The 12,900-nt window shown below is 46.9% G+C and overlaps 1 protein-coding gene across 1 annotated transcript; it reads right to left on the reverse strand.

Annotated features, from left to right (window-relative positions):
* Positions 1-85: 85 nt before the first annotated feature.
* On the reverse strand, positions 86-8,068 carry DYNLT1 (dynein light chain Tctex-type 1). Its single transcript, XM_058735787.1, has 5 exons — positions 7,954-8,068; positions 5,026-5,067; positions 1,458-1,581; positions 1,001-1,078; positions 86-487 (listed from the first exon to the last, which is right to left on the reverse strand). Exons 1-5 carry the CDS (start codon positions 7,978-7,980, stop codon positions 417-419), a joined length of 342 nt encoding a protein of 113 aa, XP_058591770.1. The 5' UTR covers positions 7,981-8,068; the 3' UTR covers positions 86-416.
* Positions 8,069-12,900: the final 4,832 nt, after the last annotated feature.

The raw sequence follows: 12,900 nt of genomic DNA on the forward strand, positions 1-12,900 counted from the left end.
TTTGCAGTTTTAGACTCTAAAGTCACTAATGACATTGAAAGAATTCATTTGTGGTGTTATTTAGACTATGAAGAAAAACACAAACTTTAAATTGGAATAATTTATTACTCTAACCAAAGTACAAAGTGTGGAAAATTAGTGTATCTGAATCATTCAGAGAGTAGAGAAAGTTTTAAACTAGCAGATTTCAGTTTTTAGCACCTTTGAAAAGAAATAGTTAAGACGAGTGGCAGCAGAGGCCTGACTGCCTGGGATGGCAAGTCCTCGGACCTGGGGGTGCTGTTCGCAGAACAGGGCCAGCCTTTGGCTTTTCTCTCCATCTGGAGAGTGCCCCAAGAACCACGCTGAAGGAGGACGAGAAAGGCGTTCACCGGCCTCCCGGAGGGCCGGGAGCGGAGCGGAGGGTCGGCCGCGGCTCAGATGGACAGCCCGAAGGCGCTAACGATGCAGTACATGGTCTTGTTCTCCCACCGCACAGTGCAGCTGCCTGTGGGGAAGAAGGCACAGCGTCACTCAACTCAGGAAGACGGGGGCTCGCTAGTCTGACTTGTCACCTTTCTTCACGGCACACAAATAAAGAAAGCCAGTAAGTCTCTTCTAGGAAATGTGTTAAACGTGAGTCTAATAATAAGCATGCATTCAAAAAATTTGTTTTGAGAGAGAGAGACAGAACGCAAGCAGGGGAGGGGCAGAGAGAGAGGGAGACACAGAATCTGAAACAGGCTCCAGGCTCTGAGCTGTCAGCACAGAGCCCGACGTGGGGCTCGAATTCACGAGCCACGAGATCATGACCTGAGCCGATGTCCGATGCTTAACTGACTGAGTCACCCAGGCGCCACTAATAAGCATGCATTCAAACACGGGAAATGTCCAAGCACACATTTCACAAAATACTGCTCTGAATGATCTAGATCTCAACGGGATCAAGGAGGCGCCTCAAGGCCTTCAGGGAAAAGAAAAGCCCACGACAAGCCTTCACAAAACACAGGGAAAACCATACCGTCCGTAGAGCTGTCCCAGAAGCAGGAACTTGCCGTGTGTAACCCTGCTCCGTTCTTCTGCATAATTACACAGGTCACTTCAATTAAAACAAACTTTTATTAGAGAGATACACTTGGCAACCCTACTTTAGCCTACTCTGGGCATATACATGCAGATCATGTGGTTGATGTGCACGATAAATATTATCAGGGTAGATTGGTCCTATGACAGTGACACATCACACCCTTCCCATTCCTTCACCACGTGCCTGTTCTAAAGTAGCTGATCTGCAATGCTGGGAAATCCTGTGCCATGTGCCCTGCAACTGTTCCAGCCAGGCGGGTGGTAATGCACACGACACCGCGACCAACTGCTACTGGGAACTTCGAGGTCAGACACCACACTGCCACATGTGCCTCTCATCAGTATTTAAAGAACCACCGACAATATATATATGAGAAGCAAAAATGCATTACCAATGTATTTAAATGGCTTGCCCAGCTTGGTGAGTTGGCTTAAAGTCTGTTCGACTACGTTTGTGGTCCACTGGTTCACTTTGCTATGCTGATAGGCGTTGCCACCGATTGCACTTTCTATAGCCTAGAACACAAAGGACAGAGGTCACTGCTGGCAGAACACAGCCAACACCTTCCAGGTAGTACTGAGTTCATCACCCTAAGAACTGCTAAAATACAATCTACCTGAAACGTAAGCTTATTCATCACCATGAGGACTCTTGTGCAAATACATCCTTTGCTTATCAGTGTTCTATTTCATTAAGGTTTATATTCATTTTTTAAAATCCACACTTATATACAGTCTGTCAAATTTTAAACACATTTTGACTGAATTTAATGTTTACTGTTGCAGTTAGTACTTGGAGATAATCAATACTTTTCCTACTGAGGCTAGAAAATATTTCCCTTTGTCCTTTTTTTTTTTTTTTTTTTTTTTTGAGAGAGAGAGAGAGAGTGAGCGAGCATGCAAACGGGGGAGAGGGGCAGAGTGAGAGAAAATCGGGCTCCACACTCAGCACAGAGCCTGAAGCGGGGCTCGATCCCACAACCCTGGGATCATGACCTGAGCCAAAATCAAAGAGTCGGATGCTTAACCAACTGAGCCACCCAGGGGCCCTTGCCTGTTCCTTTCTTAAAAATATAGTAGTTATAAGACTTTATATGGGTTGTCTGTACAACTCAATGCACAAACCTATCCAAATAATCATGTATTCAAAAATACTTCCTTTAGGGGCGCCTGGGTGGCTCGGTCGGTTGAGTGTCTGACTTCGGCTCAGTTCATGATCTCACGGTCCGTGAGTTCAAGCCCCGCGTCGGGCTCTGTGCTGACAGCTCAGAGCCTGGAGCCTGTTTCGGATTCTGTGTCTCCCTCTCTCTCTGCCCCTCCCCTGTTCATGCTCTGTCTCTCTCTGTCTCAAAAATAAATAAACGTTAAAAAAAATTAAAAAAAAAAATACTTCCTTTATCCAGCATCTTCTGGAACTATGTTAACACAGAAGTACACTTTTCAGATTACAAAAGAAAGACCCCTATAGATTATAAAAATTATTTTAAGTTTATGATGAATTTCTCTATCTGAAATTCCTGGTCTTTTTCTGTGTTGCGTCCCGGTGCGGGCTCATGTTATGTAGGTATGTCTGTATTCAGGAATACATATGGCCGCTTGCCCCTACTCTTGCTGTGTAGTGAGGCTGCAAGTCTGTAGTCAGGCTATTACCATCTGAAGATTTTCTGGGTCTTTTACGTTGGTTGCCAGTGTGCCTGCCTCTAAGCCACTTCCTTCTCTACCCCTTTTCTAACTTGCTGTGCTGGAAACCAGAAACCCGAGTTCTGATGACAGTTGTGACCTAGATAGAATGTAAACATTTGGCGAGGGCCCAGTTCTGTCCTCAGAGAAGCAGAAAAAAACAGTCCTGGGCTCAGAGCTGTGCACATTAGAGACGGATTAGGGTCTATCGTCTGGAACATAAGCTCAGTGATCTTGCTTTTGAGGAACAAAGAGCTACCTAAGTCCCACCCTGGTTTCTACCTGTCTGTCCCGGGACTCTGAGTGGTGACATGAAACACACCACATGTAGCACCCGGCCTTCCTCTACATCTTGCCTCCACCATTGTCCTAACTCCTTCTCATCCTGACATGTTCTGGCCCCCTCCCCAGCTCGTAGCATAAAATGGGACTGGGAGATAGGCACTCCTGGTTTAAGGGGACCTGGTTGTTAGAAGATCTGGACATTGGTCAAAGAAAGGGGGAGGCACCACTCAAGCTCAACTCTGGCAACTGTCCACATACCCTTTGGAATTCAGTGTTTTTCAGGGAGGAGGAAAACTCCACTTTTGGACGCACCCAAATTTATTACTACCCAATCCTTAAAATAGCTCAAGTGAAGAATTAACCTACTGCCAGGGGTGAAAAAGCTGTTGAGGCCGGTGACCACATGAAGATACTACAGGATATTACTTCAGGCCTCCACGGGGCCTGGGAAGGTCTACTTTTAATCATACCTGCTGCAGGCAGTAGAGTCTAAGAGGAGGCCGAAAACCAGCCAGAGCAAAGGGGACTTCACAACAAGCCAGCCCCACGTGTCACAGGTCCGGTGTGGCTCCCCCCACCCGTGTTCCGTAAGAAACGTGTAGGAAAACCGTGAAAAGCACACCACTACAGATCCTGCACGACCACCAGGAGATCACGTGGGACGGTGAATAATGTACATGGTAGGACGACGACATTCTGCTTTTTGGTGTTGGGTCACGAAAATAGGTTGTGATTCTTCATTATTCTGGCGTTCGTTAGTAATCTGTTTGCATTAGAGTCAATTCCCCATTACACATATCTCAACTGGTACTATTTTAAAATTTTTTTTTTTAATATTTACTTTTGAGAGAAAGAGACAGAGTATTGGGGGGAGGGGGGGAGGGCAGAGAGAGGGAGACACAGAATCTGAAGCAGGCTCCAGGCTCTGAGCTACAGAGCCCAATGCGGGGCTCGAACCCACGAAGCGTGACCATGACCTGGGCCGAAGTTGGCCATCCAACCAACTGAGCCACACAGGCGCCCCTCAACTGAGACTGTTAAACTTCAATCATCTAATGGCTTTCTCCTGGCCAATGGCTTCAGTCTGGTCTCAATTTACACAGGAAGGGAAGGAAACTAGGAATAGCTTTCCGGCCTCATTCCTGCCCCAGGCTCCCCCAGTGCTCTGCACTACAGCCCCATCAGCCTCACTTCAGTCCCTCAAACATACCAAGCACAGTCCCACCACAGGGCCTTTGAACACGTGTAATGCCTGGGACGTCTACTCCCTCTTCTTGCAGAGTTAACACCACTCCTACTCATTCTCCAGATTCTAGCTCCGAACTCACCGGATGGGTCAAATCCTTCAGAGCACCACTTGCTATAGCAGTTACCACACAGGGAATGCAAGTTTACAATTCCCAGTGTGATTGACAGGTGCCTGCCTTCCCCTGCCCCATACTGTAAAGTCCTTGAAGGTCGGTCCCTAATGCCCCCTTGCAATGTATTTTTTAAATGAATGAAGAACAAATACCCTATTTTGTCTTCCACTGTCATCCACTGTCTTCCATGCATCCACTGGGGCATGGTCAATAATGATAAAATAGGTAGTTTAGGAATATACGAAAAATAAGCAGGTAAGCCCCAACTGGATCACCAGGTCTTAAGTAACTGGAAGTTACTCATTTTTTTTACATACTCTTTATTCAACACCAGAAACATTTATTTGTATACCATGACAGGAGTCTTTTATGCTAAAAGGTTATAGAATCAAACCTTAGTAACATTCAATAATAATGTCAGTACATACAGTTTCCTGTCTGGTTTAAAATATATAATTTACATAATATGGGAGTAATTCTGATATTCTACATATTCACTGACGTAAAAACTGTTATTTTAAATGCCAAAACACACAGGCTCAGCTGAAACAATTCCAAGACAGTATTTAAAACACGTTATTTTACTCATAAAGCCGTTAATCAACATTTAAAAAGTAAGCATCTTTCCTCTTACCTCTTTTACAATGTTGCTCACTTCATCAACAACAAAAGCAGTCTGTAAGGAAGAAAATTAGTTAAGTTTCATGGCTTTAAAAGATCTGTTTCCACTGCACTGATTAATGCAAATTTAGGTAATGAACATAATTTAGAAATGAAGACTTAGAAATAACTGAACTAGATTGTTCATTTTACCAAGGAAAACACTACAATGAGGCTCAGAAACACCAAGTGGCTCTTCTAGAATCGCAGAGCTGGTACAGTCGGGAGTCTAGACAATGTATATAATTTAAAGATTTTTGCTTTGTTTTAATCATGGCATGGTCCAAAAGACTGACTCCACTTTAGATGCAGTCTCTCTAGCCATTTCAACTGGCTGCTGGGATCATGAACAAATGCAAAAGTTTACTGACTGGATTTTTGTTTACATTAGTGAACACTCTGCCTGATCAAACTCATTAGGAGGTTTGACACTTAAGACATTTCTGTTTCTGTTTTTAACCACCATTAGTGATAAAGTACAATGATTAAACTATTTCTGATAATTATGTTTTCTTCTCAATGCTGTCCTACCTCAAGACTACAGAACCAGCTGCTAGCACAGCTGTTTTCCACAGGTGTGTCAGGATGAGCTGGGCTGCTGCAGTAATCTAGAGGCAGAGTTTACAAATGGGTTTTCTTTACACATACTGTACATTTGAATGGGTACAAGGTTCTGTCTGAATCCTGGGAACAATACTGAGCTCTGGACATTCCTTCTAGAGGGCAGCCCGAGGCCCTTAGTCATTGTGAATCCTGGTGGAATAAAGTCAGAGCACCCTGCTTTTGGCAGTGAGTTTCCCTCCCAGCTGGGACGCTGTCCACTGTGGCCCCGTCTGAGCAATGCCCCTTTCTTTCCAGGAGGATCACGAGCAGACTGCCTTGAAGCCCTCTCACTTGCTCTGCTCAGAAGGCATACTTGAGAGACAAAGCCAACTCACCAAATGAATGAAAATTTGCACTATCTTACAGGTTAAATGACTTCTTGAGATTTAAAGGATCCTTCCAGGGGACTTCAGTGATCCTAAACCATACAGGAAAATCCCTGTGTGACTATCCACATTGCTAAAATATGGAAAAGGTTGAGGGGCATTTCAGTGGAGATTTAGTGGAAAAGTAGAGCAGTTGTACAGAATCCACTGGGCAATTTCAACTTCTACAAGAAATAGGAACAAGGAGTTGAGAATAGTCTTACAAAGGTCCAGATATTTACATGAAATTAGAGGATATGCAGAAAAGGCTTAGTTCAGAAGCTGTTAGGACTGGCATCCATTAGTAAATACCCAAGGCACACCTACTAGGAAGAAGTTGCCCTCTTATCATGCAAGGGCCTAGGGCTTTATCTCCTGTAAAACACATGCTCTGTTCAGCCCCTTCAATCCTCAGATCTGTAAGTGAGATCTGGAATAATGAAGTCACTTGGCCACCTCATTGGTGGGAGAGCCAGAATTGAAATGCCAGTATTAAGAGATTTCTCTTACAGGGTCATTTCCGTTTTTAAAGTTTTATAGACATTCCTATAATATGAGCCATTTTCCTACATGAGTTTACAGGGAAAAGCTTTTCCTTTGCTAGCTGCTTACGCACCATGGATCCACTTGGTTTTTTACCAGCACTGAAACACATGATTGTGCTGCCAAGTCGCATGGTACAAGCATTAGAATTTTTTCCCCCTCTAAACATCCCTGCTTAAACTAAGTTTCAAAAATGGTAAAATAGCAAACCTTACCAAATTCATCTATCGTTTTTATTTTTGACAGGCTGCATAATCTGTAGGACTCTATTTCAACAAGAATTACTACTTAGCAAGGAGAAAAGGGGCAGCAAGAATTATTACTTAGCAGGAAGAAAATGGGCAAATATTTTTCTATAATAGTAGCATCCATCAGCTATAGTCCCTGAATGCATGTTAAACTGAAGGAAAGCCATGTTACCAGCCCGCTGTTAGAATGTCTTCTGCTTGGCAAATAATTGTGTGCTTTACCCTGCTGCTTCTTCATTGAGGCAAGAAGGGATTATTTTTCCCAAGCAGGAGTTATCATACTGACATCTCAAACTCAAAATGAAACCTAAGGGATGGTGGCCACGGTGGATTTAAGCACCACACTGAAGAACAAGGTGCGGAACGGAAGACAAAGGCAGGCTCTCCTCCTGTGCGCTTCCGCATTTTGCAGGTGCATCAAATCCATTACTGAAGGGACTTAGAAGATGTGACTGGACGTGCGTGTCACGCATATATGTCACTCTGTAGTCTTCCGTTACAACAGCAGACGCACACGCGGCGGCCTTCAGCCTTCCCCACCCGTGGACGTGGAGCACCTAATCTAGGGTGGGGGGTCTGCACCACGGAATAAAGGGAGCTAGTGATACCACTCTCCCCGCGGCCCTGCCGGCGTGGAGCAAGGTCTGGGGGCGCGGCTGGGCCGCGGGCGTGGAGCGGTTCGGGGGCGTGGTGGGCCGGCGCGGGGCCAGGTTCGGGGCGGGGCTGGGCCAGGGGCGCGGCGGGCACCGGGCTGGCCCGGGACGTGGGGCGGGTGTGGGACGCGCCCCGGGGACACCCGGGGACGCCCCGAGACGGGAGAGGCGCGGCGGGGTGTTCCCGGCCGCAGGGAGAAGTCCCAGGGCTGCGGGCCCCTCCCGGAAGAACGACGGGGCTCACGCCGCCGCGCGGGGAGCCCCTGCCGCGCCCCGCCCCCCGGGCAGGGTGACGACGCCCAGAGCAGGCCGGGACGGGGGTCACCGCGAAGCGCTCGGCAGGGGGCCGGTGCCGTCAGCCTGCACCTCGGACTGCCGCTGCCCACGTCCAGACGCGGCCCGGGTGCCCACACACGCCCTTGGCTGCCGCCGCCCACCCGCGCCCGGGGCTCTCGGCCTCCACCCTTCCTGTTGCTGACCCGGCGGTTACCTCCTCGGCAGCCTGGTAGTCTTCCATCTTTCCTCCTGCACGTCGCCTCCGCCTCCCTGAGTAGTGCGCACCGCGCAGGCGCACTCAGGCTCCGCCCCTCAGGCTCGCGCCTCGCCCCGCCTTCCCTGCGGGCTGGCGCAGCTCCAGGGCCCCTCCCACGCCCGGCTAGCGGGGCTGGGGACTCGGGATCGGCCCCTCCTCCCGTCTTCCCCAGGGTGGTTTCCGTGGGAACCCGCGAGGTAGCCTGGCAGCAACTACAACAAAACAAATGTACAAAAGCCATTCCGAGAGGAAGAGTCGTCCGGACCTTCCCTCCAGCTTGTGCTGTATGGATGAATTTTAATGTTCAAATGGATTCGGGCATCCTGTAATACACTGCAAAGGGATTTCTGAATATGAATGATGAGCAGCTGAGAAACTAGTTACATTCTTCCTGGAGATCCAGGATTAGGAAACTTCAGCTCTGAACGAAACCCTGTTTTAGGGAGGTAAATTTTCCATATAAATGAGTTGTTTTTTTTTTTTAAGTACCAATTAAAAAAAAAAAAAGCCATTCTGGGTGGAAAATTTTGTGAAATGCTGCACACTTCCTGGCTGCTTTAACCAAACTGACCTAAATAGACACTTGTATACAGGGGTCTTTCTGAAAATTAGTAATTGTACAGTACTTTCCAAGAAAGACTGGAGTTTGGGCACTTGTTTGCATGTACTTTGTGGCTAAGATCTTTGATTTGGGGGGCTGTTTTTTCTGGTCTTGCTATGTCCTGGAAATCAGGCTATCACTTCTTACCTCTCTAAAGTGCAGTTGCTGAAACCCACTTTCCATCCCCCCAGGAAGCACTGACCACAAGCCCTTGAGATATAGTAGAATTAAGCTACAGAGCTCACTTTCAATCCATCAGAAACCTTTGTTTCTACCCTATGAATCTAAGTTCCAGGCAGGCAGAAGCCATTTTATTCACTGATGCACTACCCCCTACCCCTTCCATTGTGCCTGGCACAAGTAGGTATATAATTACAATTGACTGAATGAATAAATGAATGAATGAACGAACGAATGATTTCCCCAGGGTCATCCGTTTTGCCTCACGGCCACTGCAGAGGGCTGCGGAGTGAAAAAAGATGCAATTATCTGCTCCCTTGCGGGAGGCAGAGGGCTGGTGAACAGAGATCCCAGCGGTGAGACACGCAAGACTGCTCTGCCCTAGACACCTGACCTCAGCTAACTGTATTTTCCTTTGCTATTCATTCCCTTCCTATTATCTGGCTTCGAGTCACCTGTCCCAGTGTTTCAGCCTTTGTGCCTCACACGTGGTTCTAATTCTGACATGTCTTTATCTGGCTTCCCGGCATTCCCAGCTTCACCTGAGATCCCATTTTAGGAGTCCTTCTGCCTCAAACGGGTCTCTTCACTGTTTCCTGATTGGCTCTCGCTACTCTGCTGTGGACCTGGAGACCAGGTCTTTTTCTGGTCTTGCTATGTCCTTGAAATCAGGTGAGTGTCTTAGAATCATGTGCAAAACAGAGTGAACAGGTTCTGAGTGGACATCTGTATTTGAGTGCTGTGTGGTTTGGGGCATCTTCTAGAGGTTGCTCCACAGCCTTTTAGGAACTTCCTAATTCAACGGAGTGTTCTAAACGGCTGCTGGGATGGTGCATTAGTAATGCCTAGACTTTAAGTTACAGTGTCATTGAAACTCAGCACGTGCAGAAATCCACAGAAAACATGTACAGGCAGATTTAAAAAGTTTTTTGACTTTATTTTTATTTATTTTGAGAGAGAGATAGAGAGCAAGCAGGGGAGGTGCCGAGAGAGAGGGAGACAGAATCCCAAGCAGTCTCTGTGCTGACATGCAGGGCTCGAACCCACAAACCGCGAGATCATGACCTGAGCGGAAGAGTCAGCCCCTTAACCGACTGAGCCACCCAGGCGCCCCTGAATTTTAAAAAAATTTTACATGACTTTATCTCATATGCACTGGGTACGGCTCTCCAATTTTAACTATCAAAGAACATTCATTATACGATCTTGCCATATGCACATTGTGCCTCAGAAATGGATAAATTGGGCTGTTTCTCTTTAGAGCAGTTCATTCACCTGTTCAACACACGTACATTGAACATTCACTTTGTGTCAGCCTCTGAGCTGGAGTCGAGGCTACAGAGTTTACTAAGATATGATCTCTGGGAAAATGTTAAGAACATTTTCTGTAAACAGGAGGACGTGAATTCTCTGTGCTCAGTGGTGTTGCAGTGCTTTGAAAAATGCTATGTGCTAGGCTATTATATGCCGCCCAATTGGCAGACAGGCCGTAGGGCCGAGGAATAAAATCACTACGGCATTGGCCGTTCACTAGCTGCCGTGTCCAGCACCCTCAATCTGCCAAGAGTGAGTGTCCATCATAAGTACTGAAGTATAAGCACACCGGCTCATAGATGCTCATTCATCTCTGGTATCCAGCCATAGTTTAGAACGTTCAGCTTCTGTGCAGCAAGCCAGTGGAACGAATCTCTGGTTTGTTTCTCAATGTGGGGATTAGCTGTGGGCTTGCAGATGCCGCGTGCTCTCTTCCTGTGAACCCAGGCCCTTTAAAAAAAACTTTTTTTAACGTTTATTTTTTTGAGAGAGGGAGAGAGACAAAGCGCGAGCAGGGGAGGAGCATAGAGAGAAGGAGACACAGAATCCGAAGCAGGCTCCAGAGTCTGAGCTGTCGGCACAGAGCCCGATGCGGGGCTCAAACAAACCCACAGTGCGATCATGACCTGAGCCGAAGTCGACGCTTAACCAACTGAGCCATCCGGGTGCCCCTCGAGTCAAGTCCCTTAAACACAAACTCTTTAAAGTAGGGATTGGCCTTGCCAGTGCCTTTATTTAGCAAGTGCTGACCTCATAATCTTAGCCGTGTCACCTGAAAAAAAAAGAATATTAACAGGCACAGTTGGGTCTTGCAGTGCTGTGTGTGATCTGCAGCCCCTCACCATCCAATCTTGTGGATGTTCGAGTTTTCCTGCCTTTCTCTGTGCCCAGGAGTGTGTTACTCAGATGGACCACGGAGTCGTGCCAGGCCAGTGAGAATCATACCCATTTGATGACAAAGATGATAATGCCAAAACACTCGGGCCTGAGGAATTTGATGCTGTAATGGAGACGAAAAGAAACTTGTGGCTGACACATACCTGAAGCGAGAGTCCTGTGCTGAGAAATTATGTGGTAACAAGATTACTTAAGAGATACCTATACTTAGATCTGCTGTCAGCGGGGAAGCACAGGCAAGTGGGACTGAAATTCCTCCGTACCTGGAAATGGCTGCTGCTCCGGGCCCCTTGGCTCCTTCTTCCCCCTGATCCTGGCTCCCTGCACCCCATCCTTGAGACCCCATACCCAAGATCCAACAACTAAAGGATAACTTGGGGCATAGCCGGGGCCTCCAGCGGGCATTTCTCTGACTGGTTGATTTTTATGCTATAGTAGTTCTTAAATATTTGATGAGTTCTGCGTGTATGAAAAATTACACCATATCAGCACAGGCTAGGTTAGCTGCAGAAACAAATGATCCCAGACTCTTGGTGGTTGATAACAACGAAGATGTGTTTGTCACCCACACTATGTGACCATTAGGGGTCTGCTATGGCTCTGTCCTATGTCTTCTCCACACTGGGACCAGACTGATGGAGCAGTCTGATGCCAGAATCATTGAGGGAAGGGGAAGGGACAGGGAACAGTGACCCCGTGTGCTGGCTAGGACGGTGCGGCTCATAGGAGGCAGGGGTCACCTTTGCACACGTTTCATCATCCAGAGCAAGTCTCTCGACCAGCCTGAGTTTACAGGCAGACACTTACGGAAGAAGAGGGCTACGACCCACCACACGGAGCCTTCGGGAGTTGTGTCTTGATGATTTATCATGTTCACTCTCTTTGCCTGACTCCTGCCCATGCACCAATCCTGGCACTCTCTCCTTCCAGGGCTACTCTGGTCTAAGCCCCAGGCCAGCCCTGTGTCACCTCGCTCTTTTTTTAGATGTGATCTAATCAATACCTGCTCAATTTCCACACCCATATTTTTGTTTTTTAAAAGATTTTATTTTTAAGTAATCTCTATACCCAATGTGGGGCTCGAACTTACAACTGCAAGATCAAGAGTTGCAGGCACCACCAACCAAGCCAGTCAGGTGCCTCTCAACACCCACCTTTCTCCACCCTTCCGTGCTGTCCACTGCAGCCCAAGGCCTTAGGTCAGTGGTCTCCAGACTTCTTTAATTTTGCCCCCCTAGCAAGAACAATTTTTGATCTTGTATCTCAAAGTTATGTTTATTCCCATGGTGATATATTCAATGGTGAATCCATTCATTAAACATCCATCCAGTCTAAGTTTTAGCTTTAAAAATTAAATATAAATAGAAGTTCTAGTATTTTCTTACTATATCCTGCTGTTATGGTCTGAAGTGTCCTTCCTCAAAATCATATGTTGAAGCCCTAATCCCCCAGTACCTCAGAATGTGACATTCTGTATTTGGAAATAAGGTATATTTGGAGATGGGGTCCTTAAATAAGTAGTCAAGTTAAAATGAGGTCATATGGGTGGGCCTTAATCCAATATGACTGTGTCCTTTTAAGAAGAAGAGATTAGGGGTGCCTGGGTGGCTCAGTCGGTTGAGTGTCTGACTTTGGCTCAGGTCACGATCTCGCTGTTTGTGAGTTCCATCCCTGCTGTCAGTGCAGAGCCTGCTGTGGATCTCCTGTCCCCTGTCTCTGTGCCCCTCCCCAACTTGAGCACTCTTTCTTGCTCTCTCACTCTCTCTCTCAAAAATAAATAAAAAACATTAAAGAAAAGAAGAAATTAGGACACAGACAGGCACAGAGAGCTCTTGTGAAGACACAAAGACAAGATGGCCAACTACAGGCCAAGGATAGAGGCTTCCAGAAAAAAAACCAATCCTACCAAAACC

Source organism: Neofelis nebulosa, chromosome 6 (assembly GCF_028018385.1).
Source record: "Neofelis nebulosa isolate mNeoNeb1 chromosome 6, mNeoNeb1.pri, whole genome shotgun sequence".
In the NCBI taxonomy this organism is placed as follows: domain Eukaryota; kingdom Metazoa; phylum Chordata; class Mammalia; order Carnivora; family Felidae; genus Neofelis; species Neofelis nebulosa.

Excerpts from the sequence above, each read along its gene's own strand:
- DYNLT1 (XM_058735787.1), bottom strand. The coding sequence starts at position 7,980 with ATGGAAGACTACCAGGCTGCCGAGGAG. Across the intron at positions 5,068-7,953 it reads ACTACCAGGCTGCCGAGGAG|ACTGCTTTTGTTGTTGATGA; the intron begins GTAACCGCCGGG and ends TCTTCCTTACAG. Across the intron at positions 1,582-5,025 it reads TGAGCAACATTGTAAAAGAG|GCTATAGAAAGTGCAATCGG; the intron begins GTAAGAGGAAAG and ends TTTGTGTTCTAG.